The sequence below is a fragment of the Rhinoderma darwinii genome, chromosome 12 (assembly GCF_050947455.1).
Source record: "Rhinoderma darwinii isolate aRhiDar2 chromosome 12, aRhiDar2.hap1, whole genome shotgun sequence".
In the NCBI taxonomy this organism is placed as follows: domain Eukaryota; kingdom Metazoa; phylum Chordata; class Amphibia; order Anura; family Rhinodermatidae; genus Rhinoderma; species Rhinoderma darwinii.
This window is the reverse complement of record NC_134698.1, coordinates 60,657,713-60,674,466: the sequence shown is the minus strand read 5'-3', so window position 1 is coordinate 60,674,466 and position 16,754 is coordinate 60,657,713. Positions and strand designations below refer to the sequence as shown.

Here is a 16,754-nt window from a genome sequence, read left to right as displayed (position 1 = left end):
AAAGGGGTTGTCCCACAAAACACATGTATCCCCTATCCACAGGATAAGGGATACATGTGTGATCGCTGGGGGTCCGACTGCTGGGACCCCCAGCGGTAAGGAGAACGGGAGACCGAAAGTCCCCCAAAGTTTTCCATGAGAAGCTTGGTACTTCCAGAGTCTGTGTCCAGCTTGTGTGTACGGCAGCTCCATAGAAATGAATGGATCAGCGGTCAAGCACAAGTGCAACCTGCGCTCCATTCATTTCTATGGAGCTGCCTAACACACAAGCCAAACGCAGACCCTGGAAGTCCCATGCTTCTCATGGAGCACTTTTGGGGACTCGGTCCTCCGTTCTCCTTATCGCTGGGGGTCCAAGGGGTCGAACCCCCAGCGATCACACATGTATCTCTTGTCCTGTGGATAGGGGATACATGTGTTTTTGTGGGACAACCCATTTAAGCGTAATCATGGATGTGCTGGTCCTCCAGAGAGATATACGCTGTTTGTAGACTATCTTTGATCTGCGTAATAGATGAGGGTTCTGATCGGTGACACTGATAATACTTACTGATCTAGAAATGCAGAGCAGGTTTATTATTTGAAGCTGGTGCAAAGTAAATGTGGAGAAGTTGCAATGGCATCATCAGTGCTTTACTTTACTTTATAATTTATCGAAATGACAGCAGAAATCTTCTTGGTTTTGTATGGGCTATGGCCCTTGTGCATTTTTTGCATCTCTTTAAAATGATATATATTTTTTTCTGTTTCCTTTGCAGCTTCTTATATCGGTTTTTGACAACAGTATGAAGGCGTACGGTGTTGTGGAGAGTGATGCATTTGACTGGGAGAAGAGTGGCATGGACGGCTCCTTAACTACTACAACTACGTCAACTACTCCTCAGCTTCACACTCGCCTGACACCTGCTGCTATTGGGTACGTGTGGGAATTATTAACCAAATAACTACATCCTTCCCACTAATGGCTTGTAACTCAAGTGTTCAGCTACGTTCACTGTTGAAAATCTGCGCCAAGTGCACTGTATTGTTCATCCAGCAGAAAAGAACAATACAATTACCTGTATTTGCTTGTGCTTTTTATTTGTAAAACATCATACATTAAGGTGTTTGCCAGAATTAAAAAACACCTGTCTTCTTTCTTGCATGGAAAGCGCCACATATGTCCACCGGTTGTGTCTATTATTGCATCCCAGCTTCATTGAAGAGTCTAAGCTGCAATACCACACACAACCTGAGGACATGTGTGGCACTGTGTGTGGAAGAAGGCAGCCATGTTTTGCTAATCCTGGACATCTACTAAGGGAATGTCCACATTTGCATCCTTCACCCACACCGATCATGCAGAGCATCCCACACACAGTTGTGGCTGTGTCTAGTAACGCAGCTCATTCCCATTCAAGTTAGCTGCAGACACTTCAATCAGTTGATCGGCGCAAGTGCATGGAGTCAGATCCCAATGATCAAACATATTATTGAGGTCCCGTAAAACCCCTTTAAGAAATTAATGAATTACCCTAAAAAGACACAATGATAAAAGGTGGAGATTCACTTTCTACCTCGCTAGTTAACGTGCGTTAAGGCCCTATTATACCGGCCAACTTTGGCAAGTGTAGCGAGCGCCGATCAGCGACACAGCTCGTTGATCAGCGCTCCTTTACTCCGGTCACACAGAGCTATGGATGGGAACGAGCAGTTGTTACTCCGATCGATCCTCCCCATACAGTCTTATCATGTCAACAGCGCGTCTCTCTGTTCACCCAGGGAGACGTGCTGCCGATAAAGATAATAATTTAGTTTTTTTTAAACTATACGATCAGCAGATGAACGAGAGTTTTCTCGTTCATCTGATCGCTGCCCTGTTAACACAATTATCGTCAACGGGCGTTCTATGAAAACTTGTCTGCCCGATAATTGACCAGTATAAAACCACCTTAACTCTTTTCAGTTTATCGCCTCAAACACATTGAAGCACAGAATCCTAGACTAATAATTTACCTTCTGTTCAGAATTGCAAATGCCACACCTGTCCATGGCGATCTACAGCGTGAGAACACAGACGAAGTGTTTCCTGATGAACAGCTCAGCGATGGCGAGAACGGAATCCCTATTATGGTTTCCCCTGAAAGGATTCCAGGATCACCAAGTCATCAGCGTCCCCAGGAGAAGGATGTTTGGGAGGAGATGGATGCCAACAGGAACAAAATTAAAATGGGGCTCTGCAAGGTACCGAGAGATTATTAAATTACTATAAATGCTGGAAATTAAAAATATATCAACCAGGGATGGCTTTACTTATTTAGAGAAGAAATTTAAGATGAGGTTTGTGTTTTACAAAGGGTCTCTATATATTACACATCTTAATACTTTTATATGTATTATATGCTAATTAATATTCATGATCCTTCTGTGTAATGTAACATTAAAGCGGTTCTGTCACCTTAATATGCCGCAGGGGCAGAATATTACAGGGACAGGTCCGTTTTCCTAATAACTAAAACAGCACAAAAAATATTGGCTAATAGGAACGATCAAAAAATAAACCGGACATAAAGGGCGGATTGATCCAAAAGTTGCAATGTGCATTGAGAATTGTGAGTTTTGAATTTTGTACATCGCCCTCGACACTTTTTTTTTTTTTTTTTTTTTTTTTTTTTTTTTTTTTTTTTAAAACGGACCCAACAAATTTATTAGAATTTATGCCATAAAACTGGCGGAAATTATATCGGAAATCTACACCAGTTCCGGGCGTTGCACTTTACCCTGCATCCCCAGATCGAACTACCCCTCCCATCGGATAATTTATTTATTTTTTTTAAACGTTAACTCACAGCTTTTCTTCTCTCCTACGAGTCCCCACAGACACTTCCTAACCGGCCGCGGCTGATAAAACGTACTGACCACAGACAGCGTCAGGACCTTGTATGAGCCGCAGCATGCTGAGGGAAGAAGAGGTGAGCATCCATTTTTTTAAATTTTAGTTTTATATCCGATTGGGTTGGGAAATGGATGGCGAACAGCCAAGGTTGCATGAATAGAGGAGAGATGCAACAGATTTATTAAGAGGTGTGTGCCTCTTAAATCTGTTGCGTCTTACTCCAGCAGAGCAGATAGCTAAGCCTGGCGTATGAAATGCCAATCTTCGTAAATTTGCCCCATAGTATTCTTGATGAGCGCGCTCCCCATCACTCTCCCAGTTATCAACGGCTGGCTGCTGCGTATTTGCATTTGTACTGTGAGTCCGGTGTATTCTTTTATCGCCCGGATCACCCAATTTTTCTTTCTGTGCCTTTTTGGATAATAAGAGAACGGACCTGTCCCTGTAATATACTGCCCTTACCTAGGCCAGCATATTGAGGTGACTGATCTGTCTGCTATATTCTTTATTGGGCTCTATTCGCCAAACTGCAAAAATAATTTTTGTTCTGCTTGGGCTGATAATAGGGAGGTCCGGTCCTCATACTATGCTGCCCTAGCCATTTATGCTATTTTATGTTTCGAAGATATTTATTGGATTTTAAAACTAACATGTGGCAACAATCCTTTCCCAGTTGGAAATATAAGTCATTAAGAGAGGGAATCCTATATATATATATTGGGCGAGGACGTGGTGTCCGAGGCACAGTTGAGGTTTTGTTTTTTTTACTCCGCTGCTTTTCGCTCTCCTACCAAATACAACCAAACTTTATGATACGCGCCAAGCCTAATTTTTCTCCTTCTTTCCAATTCCTTACTATTATTTCATTTTGATGATAGAAGCAACAACAACAGGTAAGTGTTACTGGACTTAGTGGGAGTGGTCAGGTGGTGGATAAGAGTCGGAGGGGGGAAAGCCCGAAGAGGCTAAAGAACGCCCAAAGAGGCGTTAAGTGGTGTAACTGCTCTAAGGGGCGAAACAACCTTAAAATGCGTAATTGTTTTAAAGCATATAATTGCCTTAAAGGGTGTAATTGCAAATTGCAAAAAGAAAATGCCACCAAAAAGAACACATTTTGTCAGAAGACGACATAATCGCTAAAAGACAAAGGAAACCGGAAGCTCCGAGAATAAGAAGAGCAACTATGAGTGCAGAGGAACTCCAGGAACAACGAGAAACCAATTGCCAAAACAAGGCGTTAAGAAGGCAAAACCAATACTTCTCATCATTCCTTTTGCTAGCAAACCCGTGTAATGGGTTTTCTATACTAGTATTTATTATATTAGAAGAAAAGATTGCAGCATTCCAGAAGTTTTAATACATCTGATGTCATTTATTCACCCATGTAGATAAATACAACATTTCATCCCTCTCACAGGGACTTTGCCCTATGAGATGAATAACACAATGTATTTATCTACATGATATGTATTCAAGTTCCTGGAGCGCTGCAGTCTTTTCTTCTATTTTGCGTGATTTGGACCCTATTTAGAGATGTATAGATTGATTCCTGGGCCATTGTAACTAAACCACATTCAACATACAATGCCACAGAGCCATCGGATCTGCGGAAAGTGTGATTTGCCAAAAGATCTTCAATCGGCATGAGCATTTTACTGGTAAAACACCTGTATTACCGCAGTTCAGTCTGTGATTGGCGCCTCTTCAGGCTTCAGTACTGTACTGCACGTCCTGTACTGCTTTTTTTCCTGTGCCAGGATGAGTTACACTTTTGGATGCCAGATGAGTGCGGTCACATTTTATTTTTCTGGTACACGAAGAAGTTCCCTTTCCTCCTCATAGAAAGTGATTTACAGCTTGAGCAGCTCTGTTTGACTTTCACATGTAAGGACTTGCTTTATTGGTGTTACAAATCTGCTTATTTGTGTTCATTTGTTTCTTTTTTTGGCAAAACATTTTGGGGACTTCAGAACCAATTACTAGTTCTCCGTAGACTTATGGTCTCAGGTCGTCCCGGAACAAAGTAATAATGTAACTTGAGGAACCACTCGCATCTTATCTTTATAGTGTTTGGAGGTTATTCTTTCTGACACAGAGTTCCAAATGCCCTGCATAGACCTAAAAATAAGATACTGACTACCTGCAGCCACCACTAGAGGGAACTTGGGAGTTTACTGCATACTTTATAAATTGAACTCCATAAGCCAATATTCTCCAAAGCTCACCTTTGAAATAGTGTTTTTTGTTTTTTTTTGTGGTTTTTTTTAAATAAAAATGTCTATCGGTGTGTTTGGTGCAACTTTCTAAATACTTTTTATTAAAAATGTATTTTACTTTTGAGATGCAGCTGCTTTGTATCCTGTATACAGAGCAGCTGCATCTACTGCTAAAACCTGTATACGTCAGGTCGTCACGCAGGATCGAGCTGTTACTGATCAGTTATGAACTTAGATGTGACCGATAACCAGTGGATTGTGCATGTCAGAGACACATAGGACATGCTGACGTTGAACCCGTCAGTCCCGCTGACCTGATGGATACAGGTTTTAGCACAAGATGCAGCTGCTCCATATACAGGATACAAAGCCGCTGTATCTCAAAAAGTTTAAATATTTTTTTCTAAAAAGTATTTAGAAAGTTCCGCCAAAGCCACTGATATTTTTAGTAAAAAAAAAACACACACACACAAAAAAAAATAAAAAGGTGATCACAGCCTTTAAATACAGGATTATTTAGTGCATTTGGAGCTCTGTATAAAAAAAAACAAAGCTCCCACCATTATAAAGATATATAAATTAATTAATCAATACAAAATTTGGAACAAAAAAAACCATGAGAATAAAAGTTGAATATTCACTTTAATGCGGCAGCTTTGCCATGCCTTGTTGTTTCATGTGGTTATTTTGCAATAATGTATGTATGCTTTGTCTTATTCTCAGGCTGCCACAGAAGAAGAACATAGTAATGGTCATGCAAATGGCGTACATAATGCTCCCAGCCTCGGGTCTCCTGTGAGGGTCCGTTCAGAAATCACACAGTTAGACCGCGATGTTCCTCTTCTGCGCAAGTTACGTACTATACACAGCTTCGAGCTAGAGAGGAGATTGACACTGGAATCAAAACCTGACGCTGATAAATTGATGGAAAACTGGTAAGGAACTGAATTGTTAATCTTCTATTTGTATAGTTGTTTGAGCAATGTTTAAAAGCATCATTTGTTTTATTACGTGTTTTCTGTCCTTAAAGTGCTGAAAAGACTCAAAAGGAACCAAATGTGAAAGATGCACCAGCCGCTGATGGGTCTTCACCATCTCCTTCTCAACCAAGAAAGATCATTGTGGCCCCTACCAATACGGACCATGTCTGGCATTATGATGATGAATATATGCCCGGGGGCTCTAAACCAGGGTCAGCCAGTTCCCCAGCGCACCTGGATGGCGTAGTTAGCAATGGGTTTGTAGCAGTAAATCTGAGCTCCTGCCGGCAGGAGGTTGACTCTAAAGAATGGGTCATTGTGGATAAAGAACGCGATTTAAAGGATTTTGCGTCAAATGGAAATAAAGCTCAGAAGGTTACAGGAAGTCCATCAGAAGAGGAAGCAGAGGTACTTCATATGTTGGAAGAGTCTCCTCAAGACGGACCTCCAAAACTGGGCTCATGGACCGATAACAGTGCTCATAAGAAAACCGATGCAGGGATTGGACTTGATGTCGTGGTTTCTTCTCTCCCTTGCATTGATAAATTGGATCCTATGTCCTCAGCTGCTGGCCAGCTTCTTCCAGCAACACCTACAAGTCCCATGGAAGCGCAAGCTGAAGGGGCTATCACACCGGTAAGGAAAGTTTTCTTCTAATTTAATTGGGCATTGGTGCTGGTGATTTAGGAGTTAATCTCCTGAATAATGCAGAATATTAATTCACTCTGAAATATGACTAATCTTTGGAAATTCCATTCTTTTTGTGCTTCTATCTAACCTTCATCTGCTGGGTTTCTTTTCAGTTCGTTTCATCTTCATTGGATGCCCATTTATGTACCGGCATGGCACTCGGGCATTTTTCATATATCTGTAACATGGTGTTTTAACACTATTACTGCTGAATCTTTGCCCAGCATGCAACCAAGGTGTGATGACCAGTAGCCACCCATGCCATTCATACTGTGTTTAGTGCTAGATTATCTTGCGTATATGCTTTATACTGGGTTTAACTCGCAACGTTTTTTAATGCTGACACTTTTTTATGTTCGGGTGGTACCACAGAAGGAGATCAAGCAGATCTGTCTACGGAATATGCTGCCCTATTTAAGGACCGTATATTCAAGAGACCGGTCCGCTATTATGTTAGTCCAAAAATTTTTTGTGCTATTTGGCTAATAGTCTAACAAAAGAATAAGGCGGATGCCTAGCTATAGTCATATGGGCAGCGCTCATCAGGGTCTAGTGGCGGCAGTTTATACCACAAGTCACTAGTGAAATGGCGGCGGGGGAGGACTCCCCTAATGAATACAGCAGTCTAACTATTATTTTATTTGTATCGACTTGACTAATAGAATAGCAGACCTGTCCCTGTATATACTGCCCTTAAATAGGGCAGCATATTCCGGCACAGATCCGCTTTAAATGCTATGTAAACATTTGTATTTTTTTTGTTTTTTTTATGTATATAGTTTGTGAAATGTAAACATATTTCCAATATATTTTTATTAAAAATTTTGCCTAGTTTTTAGAGATGCAGCTTCTATGTATCCACTATACATAGAAGCTGCATATTGTCGCTGTCTGTGTGCTGGACTAACAAGTCGGCTGGGAGCGGCTCCTGTGTTGTCCTAATATCGATCAAATCTATGTTCATGAAAATGGCATATGGGAGCAATGTTTATATAGCATTTAAAGATGGCCAAGCACATAGGATTAGTATCGGCCGGAATACGGTTAATCAATTGTGCGTCGGATCATTTGTACGAACGAACTAACCATTGACATGACATGACAGACTAGATAGATCAGGGAAATGGTTTAAAAAAACAAACAAAAAACTGGAATCCAAAAGAGTGGACTTGCGCAAAGTGGCAAATGATCGTCCATAGTCGGCGATCATGCCATACATGTGTCGTTTCAGCAGACAAAGGGCAAAAAAAATCCAACCTGACAGATCACGTTTTTGGCAGCCAGCAGTCTGCCGTCGGCCATCATGAACGATTGTTTTTCAAGCCGTGGTCGGCTGAACTGGTAAAAATCGTCCATTTTGGCCGACTCATCTAATGTATGGCCAGCTTCAGATTTAGTATTATTAATAATAATGTACACCTTTTTAAGGGCATTTTGTTTTACTAAATAGATTAGGCTTCGTTCACATCAGCGTCGGGGTTCCGTTCAATGGATTCTGTCAGACCTTTCCGTCAGGGGAACCCATGAACGGAAACCAAACAGAAACCATAGCTTTCCGTTTGCATTACCATTGATTTCAATGGTAATGCTTCCGTTGCTAATGGTTTGCGTTTGTCTCCGTTCCGTAAGGTTTCCTTTTTTTGGCGGAATCAATAGCGTAGTCGGGACTGACTGATTCAGTGTAAAACGAGAGATACAGCTGTTCTGTATAGAGAATACAGAGCAGCTGTATCTCCAAAAGTAAAACAAATTTTTAATAAAAACCTATTTACAAAGTTACACTAATCACGCTGACCTATTTATTTATTTATCTTAAATAAAATGCCCTCAGAGGTGTACATAGCCTTTAATTATAATACATTGTGTTTAAGGCTTGTATAAGGATCCAACCTATTATCCACTTTAGTTCATTATGGACCAGCAGTGCCCAATACATTTTCATGGTGCCCCCTCCCCCCCCCCCCCCCCACACTGTACGCCCTCTCCAGTTTTTGACAGAAAACTCTGGGTTGGACGCAAGTGAAAGTTTGTCAGGGCCCTCCCACATCTGAAGCAAGACCACAGTACAGATTCAACAAAAGAATGATCATCTCTATAGAGCCTACGTCTAGTTCAGCCTGCACCACAGCGGGTACGCTTCAAATTGCTGCCATGGTACGGAATCCTCCAAATAGCTATAAGCAAATGGCGTTTGGTTCATTTATCTGGTATTTCTTATATGCTTGCTACTCATCCTCCACCTTTGCTATGGTGGGCACTGGCATTTCCATATACTGTTTACATTTATTTATTTCATTTTGTTTTCCCCCTCACGTCATATTCACAGCTTGGTGCTTCTCACATCCTGTTCTCCTCTACCTCAAGACCTGCTAGCAATCCCATGCGCTTCACAAGCCCCAATACACCCCAGTCGAGCCGTTCAGAGTCTCCTCACAAGAAAGAGATTGGCATCCCCAAGAGTCAGTCAGCTGAGAGTTGTTCTTCTTCCTCTCGTTCAGCCAGCCGCAGGAAGCTACCTGCCACTCCTCATGGTGGCTCCAAGTACCCCAGTGTAATTCGAATATCAAAGTCCCAGGTGAATGAATGGATATGTCCAAACGTTGCTGTCACATGTCTATTCGTGTCAACATTTTTGTATCCTCATTGTGTGTTTGTCCCCTGGATTCTATTATATTCTAGGACACAAAGGGCCAAATAGTAGAAAGGATGTTTGATCCAAATTTAATTTAACTGCATAAAAGTATATATAAAAAAATAGTTTAGTAAGATGTTCAGTAGATCATGTGGACTTTAAAGGGAACTTGTCACCAGCATTTCACCTATTGAACTCTACTCGCCCCTCACTGGCTGCCGCTGTCAAAAGTTCATTGGCGTTATCCCCCCTCCTAAACTCCTCTTCCAACCGTAAATAACGGTCTGCAAATATATGGTCCGACACCCTTCCCTGATTCATCCAGACCTCAAATCTAGTTACTGCGCATGCGCCGCTATGGTGTCCCATTATTTGCACGCACGAAACCAGGACATAGATGCACAAGGGCGGGATTTCGTGTGTGCTTGGGGGGGGGGAGATGAGGAGCTGTCAATCAAAAGTAAGGAGGCGGGGTTAACTGGGAAACGCTTGAGGAATGAAGATATGACCCTTTTCATACGACGATATGACTCTTATGCTCAGGAACGCTAAAAAACAGAATACTAAAGCTACAGAGCCGACTTTGGAAGATAATTATAGGTTACATTAAAAAAAAATTTCATCCACTTCCTCCAGGTATTGCTGGTTTAATAGGTGAAATGTTGGCGACAGGTTCCCTTTAACTTCGATTCTCATAAAGGCAACGTCTCCTCTAAAAATAGCTACCCTGGCGATCAGCTAAAGCCTATGGGTCTGGTTTCTCTAACCCCCGATGATCAGCTGTTTGTTTTTTTTTCACCTAGGAAAGTTGTGGCTCGCAGTACAGGAGAAATGTAGTGTTACATGGTAATACATGTACAGGCTGGGCCCGTCTGAGCGGGAAGCCTTTCTATAGTGTCCATATGCCCTAATAGGGGTTGTTTTAATGATTGCATTATGGGCATTGCGTCTACATAATATTTGGGCTCTCCAGTGTGTCACAGACATTTTTACATGATTTTTTTTGTAGCAGTCTTGTTATAAAAGGTTCCTGTCCAACATACAAGATCAGTAAGTATTTTCAAAGAGGGCAGAAGTTTGGGCAGTAGTTTTTATTTCGATGTGTGTTTTATACCAAAAACTCTGTTTTACATCTATTATCAATCTGTGTGAGCTATACTTTTAGTTAAATGAATGAGTTAACTTGAACTTTTAATCACAGAGACCTGCGTACAGACGGCTATACTGCTTTCTTAGACAGTAGGCAGCAATGAAACGCGTTGTTAGTAGTTTTATTAATTCTTTTTCTTATTTCACCTATGCGTTTAGATGACAATTCCTCGACCTTCAGTTACATCAACACAATCTGCTTCAGAAAGCTTCCCTGGCGGACCAGCCTTAGAGAAACAAGACCGGGACTCCAATGTCTTAGAAATGTTATCACCCCATGAGAGTCTAATAGGATATGGTACAACAGAAGATGTTGTTGTCACTGCTCCTAACAAAGGAAACCTGGCATTAGATTTAGATAAACTTAGTCAGAACAAAGCGAGTGGCAAAGCCGTAGACTCAGACGATAAAGACTTGGTTAATGGTTACGACCTAATACCAAATGAGAAGAAAAGTGTAGAGACTCCAGTACATTCTCATTCGGGATCTCTAATGGACGGCAAGTCTGAACAAAATAAAAGTTTCAATCCTCCTAGGCTTTCTACTGGACCGTTTAAAATCCCTGACTGTGTAATGACTGATATTTATGAATCCATAAAGACCAGGACTTTTTGCTCTTTGCCAAATCAACACTCAGATCTTCAAGAAATAAAGTTAGAAACCGTTTTGAGTCCACAAAATTTTGATGTGGCAGTGCCTACAGCGACTTCCCCAGAAAACGTTCTGCAAAATGGCTATCACAAAGATAAAAATACAGTGTCTGCTAGTGGCTGTCCGGAGTCCAGCTTGTCTATGTTACTTGACGCTGATAAGGATCAAATAAATCTTAAAAACGGACAGCAGTTTGACCTAAGTGATGGCTCTCAACAGTCCAAAAAGGATCACACAAAGTCATCCCTTCCAACCAGACATAGTAGGATTCCTGTATTGGCTCAGGAGGTTGATTCTGCATCAGAATCGTCCTCTCCAATATCTGCAAAGGAGAAGCTTTTTCTGAAAAAAGCTCATCAGACCGATCTTGCCAGGCTCTTAATGGAAAAACGACAGATTAAGTCATTTTTCGGTGACTTCTCAAGTGCCTCTGACAAATCTGTGGAGGAAAAGACCTCACCACCAGCTGTACGTTTATCGGAGGAAGACGTTTTCTTTATTCCCAGAACAGTCTCCGATTCTAATGTCCGTCAGTCTGATGATGGTAGTATAACATCTCACAGCCCCCAGTCTAGGAGAAGTAAGATTCCTCGCCCTGTATCCTGGACAAGTAACGATCAGATCAGTAGTGCTCCTTCAACTCCTTTCTTGCCACGACCACCACCTGGAAAACCACCCACACGACCTGGAGTGGAGGCTCGGTAAGAGAAGCTACAATATATTTATTTTTCTTGTATTATTTGCTAGTTAGAGGGCCCAAGACCACCACGTAGATATAGAATGTCCATCATTGTATGGAGTCATCCAACATCATTTTCAGATTGGCTGCTTTTGTGACGTCACTAACTTCTGGTAAATTATTTGACTAAATTCTATTAAATATTGTATTTTTTAAAATTCTTTTTTGTAAAATTGTACTTATGTTTTTACCTTTATCATCTGTCTTGTAGCATACGCAGGTACAAGGTTTTGGGGAGCGGTAACTCTGACTCGGACCTGCTCTCCCGTCTTGCTCAGATGATAAAGAAAGGGTCTCAAAAGCAACGCAGTTCTTCCCAATCCAAAAGTCCAGGTTCCCCCCACAGCCCGAAAACTCCTCCCAAGAGCCCTGTGGTTCCCCGACGAAGCCCAAGTGCTTCTCCACGCAGTTCATCTTTACCCCGTACCAATAGCTCTTCTTCATCAAGAGCAGGACGTGCCCATCATCATGACCCCAAAAGCTCATCTCAGTATGTGGGCCGGAGCAAATCACCACCTACCCTCTCTGGTTCTTCTTCTTCAAGAAGGTCCTGTCAACAGGATCATTGCTGCAGCAAACAAAGTAAGAACTTATCCAAGGGACCAGGTGGCACTCACCACTCTACAGGGAGTAAAACCAGCCGTGGAAAACCCTCCGTCCGAGAGGTCAAAGTATCCAGTAAACTGAGCAGATAGTAACCAGGCTTAGCCGCCACTGCAGCAGTGATTTACCCATCCTCTTGTAATGCATGTTGTGTATGTCACTGTATGTTTTAAAAGAAAATCCAAATCAGTATTGGTTTTTATGTTCCAAAAAGACTTGAAAATGCTTAGTTTTGTCTTTGTAATGGGAGGAATGTCTTAATAACCATTCCAGTTTTGGTCTTTAGCAATGGAAAACAACCAAATGAGAATGTGGGTTGTAGAGGTTAGCCCAGTTACAACCCAATTTGTTGCTGGTGGCTCAGTTGAGACAACTGTTAATGGGATCATGGAGAAGTCGGAATGGAATTTTTACCTTCGGAAACTCGGCAACTAACATCGTATTGAGATATGCGCAAACTGTTAAAAATGTCTAACTTATGAAGCCAGATATGTGAAATAGTGAATATGCTGCATGAACAGAGGCGGAGAACCTGTCCTTGGTCAGGCACTTGTTCAACGAAAGATCTTCTCTTCATAAGTCGTTAAATTATTCGCGAGTCTTAATTCCTGCAATTCTTACATTTCCCATATTATTAATATTTTATAAGAAAATGATCACTGTTTTTTTTCATTCGCAGTCAGGGTAACTTTCTGGCATTTTTGACAGCAAGAATAGGGCAGTCTGCAGCGCTATTCTTGACATCATAAATACCCCAACACTGACGGACCGATCACCGCTTCATGGCTTCCGTTAGCCATGACACTAGTGTGAATAGAACCTTATTCTACGTCAAGGTACTGCAGATTGATCAGGAGAAAGTTATCTGGGGCTTAAAGACAAAGAATGCAGGCATCCGATTGGCTAATATGTGTTACAATTCATTTATTTCCACTGCTATGGAATTGCAACTATTTGAAATACTTATTTTGGTTAGGTGTTTTTTGGTACCCTTAATGGGGTCCCGTGCTTTGGATACTCCTTCTTGCCATATTCCAGGAGGTTATAGGGCAGAAGGGGTGGCAGTCTGGATACTTCAAGCAAAGCAAGTTTAATGTTATTACCGCTAAACCTAAAGCCTAGTATTCCCTCCATATAACACTACCCTAGCTTAGTAGCGGGTTGTCTACTTCAGTTCTTCTCCACTCCAGTCTTCAATTACCTTCAACAGGTCATGTTTTCAGGATTTTATTATCGCACAGGTGATGTCCTTGTCAGTGCTTTTGGAATTTCCACATGCTTTCTTTATGGGATATCCTCAAATCAGGACCTGTTGGGGGTACTTGAAGAGTTGAGTTGAGGAACACGGATCTACTAAGTGCTGTAAGCTGAATTAAATGGGCTCTTTAGAAAATAATACTCTCTTATGAATTCTGAGTTAATAGAGGATAACCCCTGCCCATTCAGGGATCTCATCTATTTGTCAGAACAGTGATCCTTGCTCTGGAAGCTCCACCATGACCTGTGGACAGCTCATTCATATAATGAGAACTGTAATGCGCCTCTTTCCCAGTGGGGGTGCTGCATGGGGAATTGAACACTTTCTGTTAAGGACCCTCATATAATAGAACAGAGAGCGGCTACAAATATTCCCACACCAAAAATCAGCAGTGCAATTCATGTAAATGGGGATTTCAAATCACCACCCATGCTTAGCGGAAAAAATCTGTGTGGATTTCAGGGCATGCTGTGGATTTTATGTTGAGGATTGGCAGCATGTCACTCTGGACCACCCTGCACGTCGGTGCAATACATAGTCAGTCTATTGATTTTAATAAGAACTGCGTAATTTATTTTCGTTATGGTGGCTCTGCACTTGCTGTCTGGTTCCCCTGCAGATTACAGTTCACTACTGGGGTCCCAAAAAAGGGGAAACTCTGATTGTTTTTACACAGCACAGTTTAAGCCAATGTAAATAATAAGGTCCCCCAATGTTGTTTTTCTAACCTTTGAGGAACATACCATACAAAAAAAAAAGACTGCCACGTCCAATTACTGTCGTAACATTAGCCCTAACCCAATTACCCTAAAATAGACTTGTAATATATCAAAATTATCGGTATACAATGACAAACTAAAAGAAAAAGTCGTAACTCTATATGATTACCACAAAAATTAACTAGAATGTAAAAAAAAAAATTGTTTTTAAACTATAAGAGCTAAAAAGCAAAAAAAATATATAAAAACGATGTGTATAGAAATGCTAAAAAGAGAAACCTTCATTGGTCATGAAAAAACACAGCAAAAATAGATATCCCAAAAAATAAGTGATCTAGCCGTTAAATTGACGCATGCTAAAATCGGATAAACGGTGTCTGGTCCTGAAGACCCAAAATACCCTGAGCCTGACCCAGTTAAACCGCTCTTATGAGCACGCGAACACATTTTATTGTGCACATGATACGTGAACCATGTAACCGGAGAAAACTTTTTTTTTTCGTTTGCGGTCAGTGAAGGGAGCGATAATCTGTTGGGAAAACCTTTTATTTTAAAGCAAGTGATCATAGTTACAGTATTATTTTAGTGACAAACTCCGAATCTTCGGATTCACTTTACATTTAAGTTATGACTCTGAAGCTACTGAAAACCTAGAAAATCTCCAGTTAAAAACCTTCGTGACAGCAATGGCGGTGCATGCCGGTGATGTCAAACTATGAAGTGGTTGCCCAAAAACCTGAGCCGGCTCGGGACCGCGACGAGAGGCGATGGCGTCACTTAATGATGTTCTGCAGGGGCACATACATTGAATGTATGTTTGTATAAGCCTATATACCCACAGGCATTTTTGTGTATGCAGCTATTTGCATGACGCTTTGACCTAGAAATACCATATAAACCATTGTCCGCTCCATGCACCACGATTCCTTGTGGCTTTTTGCTACACAAATGGCTTATTTAGGATATACAAGGGAAATTTTATTTTTCTTAAAGAACTTTACTTGTATCTATTATCCTATTGTAGCCATGAGCTTTTAACCTCTGCTGTGCTGGAGGAACATTGCTGTTGTCTATGGCACTGCAGGGGAAGGGGTAACATAGGTGACATTAGATGTGCAGGGTTTTATAGCTGTCCTATCCTGAAAAAGCTGCAACCTTATCCCTCATTCCGTATCTTTTTGTATTATATTGTACAGTAGGGTCTGTTCCTATAACTGCATGTTCGAATACTAAATTATATCCTATATAAATATTTATAAATATATATATAAAAAATATATATACTGTACGGTAAAGACATATCGCATACTCCTTCTACATTTGTAGACTGGAGACAATAGCGCCTCCTTTTTACTTTTGCGTGCCTGAAAAAAAGTTTCAGCCTTTTTGTCTCAATGTGTGAACCAATATGTTCCCAGCATGGAAAGGTTTTCTATCTAATATTGCCTCTAAAACTATTCCAGCAACTCCACTGCAAATAAGAAGGGTTGGCAATAGATTCTTGAATTAGTTTGGTTTATACGTTTTTAGGTTTTCTTTTTTAATATTCTATATTTTTTATTTAATTTATATTTATAATTTATTTAAATGTTTCTTGAATAATATGTAATGCAACAGTGTTCTTAAGGTATTTTACGTGTAGAAATGCAAGTGCTTATACAAATGGATTGCCCAATTTAAATTGATTTTTGTTTTTTCTCCATACCACTCAATTTAGAGCGTGCCCGGGTCCAGTCATGCTGCTGAGGTCTCCACGGTTGCGCCAGCTTCAGGGGTGAGCCGAGGGTTGGGTATGATAGTTTTCTTAGGCAAGGTGCAGGCGTGGCAGAGAAATCTGCCTCAATTCCACCGCAGTTTCTCCTTCCTCTGTATTGAATGGGGTAAAATCCGCTGTGAAAATCTGCAGCAGAAATTGACATGCGGCGGATATTAAAATCTGCACTGCATATAAATTTATGCATGGAAAAATTCTGCAGCATGTGGCTGAGATTTGTTAACATTTCCTCCACATGGCTGGTACTGTAATTTTGCTGTGGATTTTCCTTGCACAAATCCACTGCATTTTTACTATGTGTGGACGTTTTTGTGGCAGTTTTTGATGGTTTTCGGAGCCAAACGCAGGAGTGGATCCAGAGTATAAAGGAAAAACTGGTCTGTCATCTCTCTTTTGGATCTACTCTTGAATTTGGCAAAAAAAAAAACTGCATCTAAAATTGCTGCAAAAACTTAATGTGATTCCAGA

At 41.0% G+C, this 16,754-nt stretch overlaps 1 protein-coding gene across 3 annotated transcripts in view; it reads left to right on the top strand.

Moving 5' to 3' along the window:
* The window catches only part of TTBK2 (tau tubulin kinase 2), a 67,013-nt gene extending 54,292 nt beyond the window's left edge, over positions 1-12,721 (top strand). For 2 of the 3 annotated variants that reach the window (XM_075844721.1, XM_075844720.1), the window contains exons 10-16: positions 759-916; positions 2,007-2,223; positions 5,815-6,026; positions 6,122-6,707; positions 9,088-9,336; positions 10,702-11,894; positions 12,144-12,721. In XM_075844721.1, the coding sequence (XP_075700836.1) occupies positions 759-916; positions 2,007-2,223; positions 5,815-6,026; positions 6,122-6,707; positions 9,088-9,336; positions 10,702-11,894; positions 12,144-12,627 (3,099 nt within the window). In that variant the 3' untranslated portion in view covers positions 12,628-12,721. The remainder of the gene's footprint in view (positions 1-758; positions 917-2,006; positions 2,224-5,814; positions 6,027-6,121; positions 6,708-9,087; positions 9,337-10,701; positions 11,895-12,143) is intronic. The other variant, XM_075844722.1, reaches the window with a different exon arrangement.
* The last annotated feature ends 4,033 nt before the right edge of the window (positions 12,722-16,754 follow it).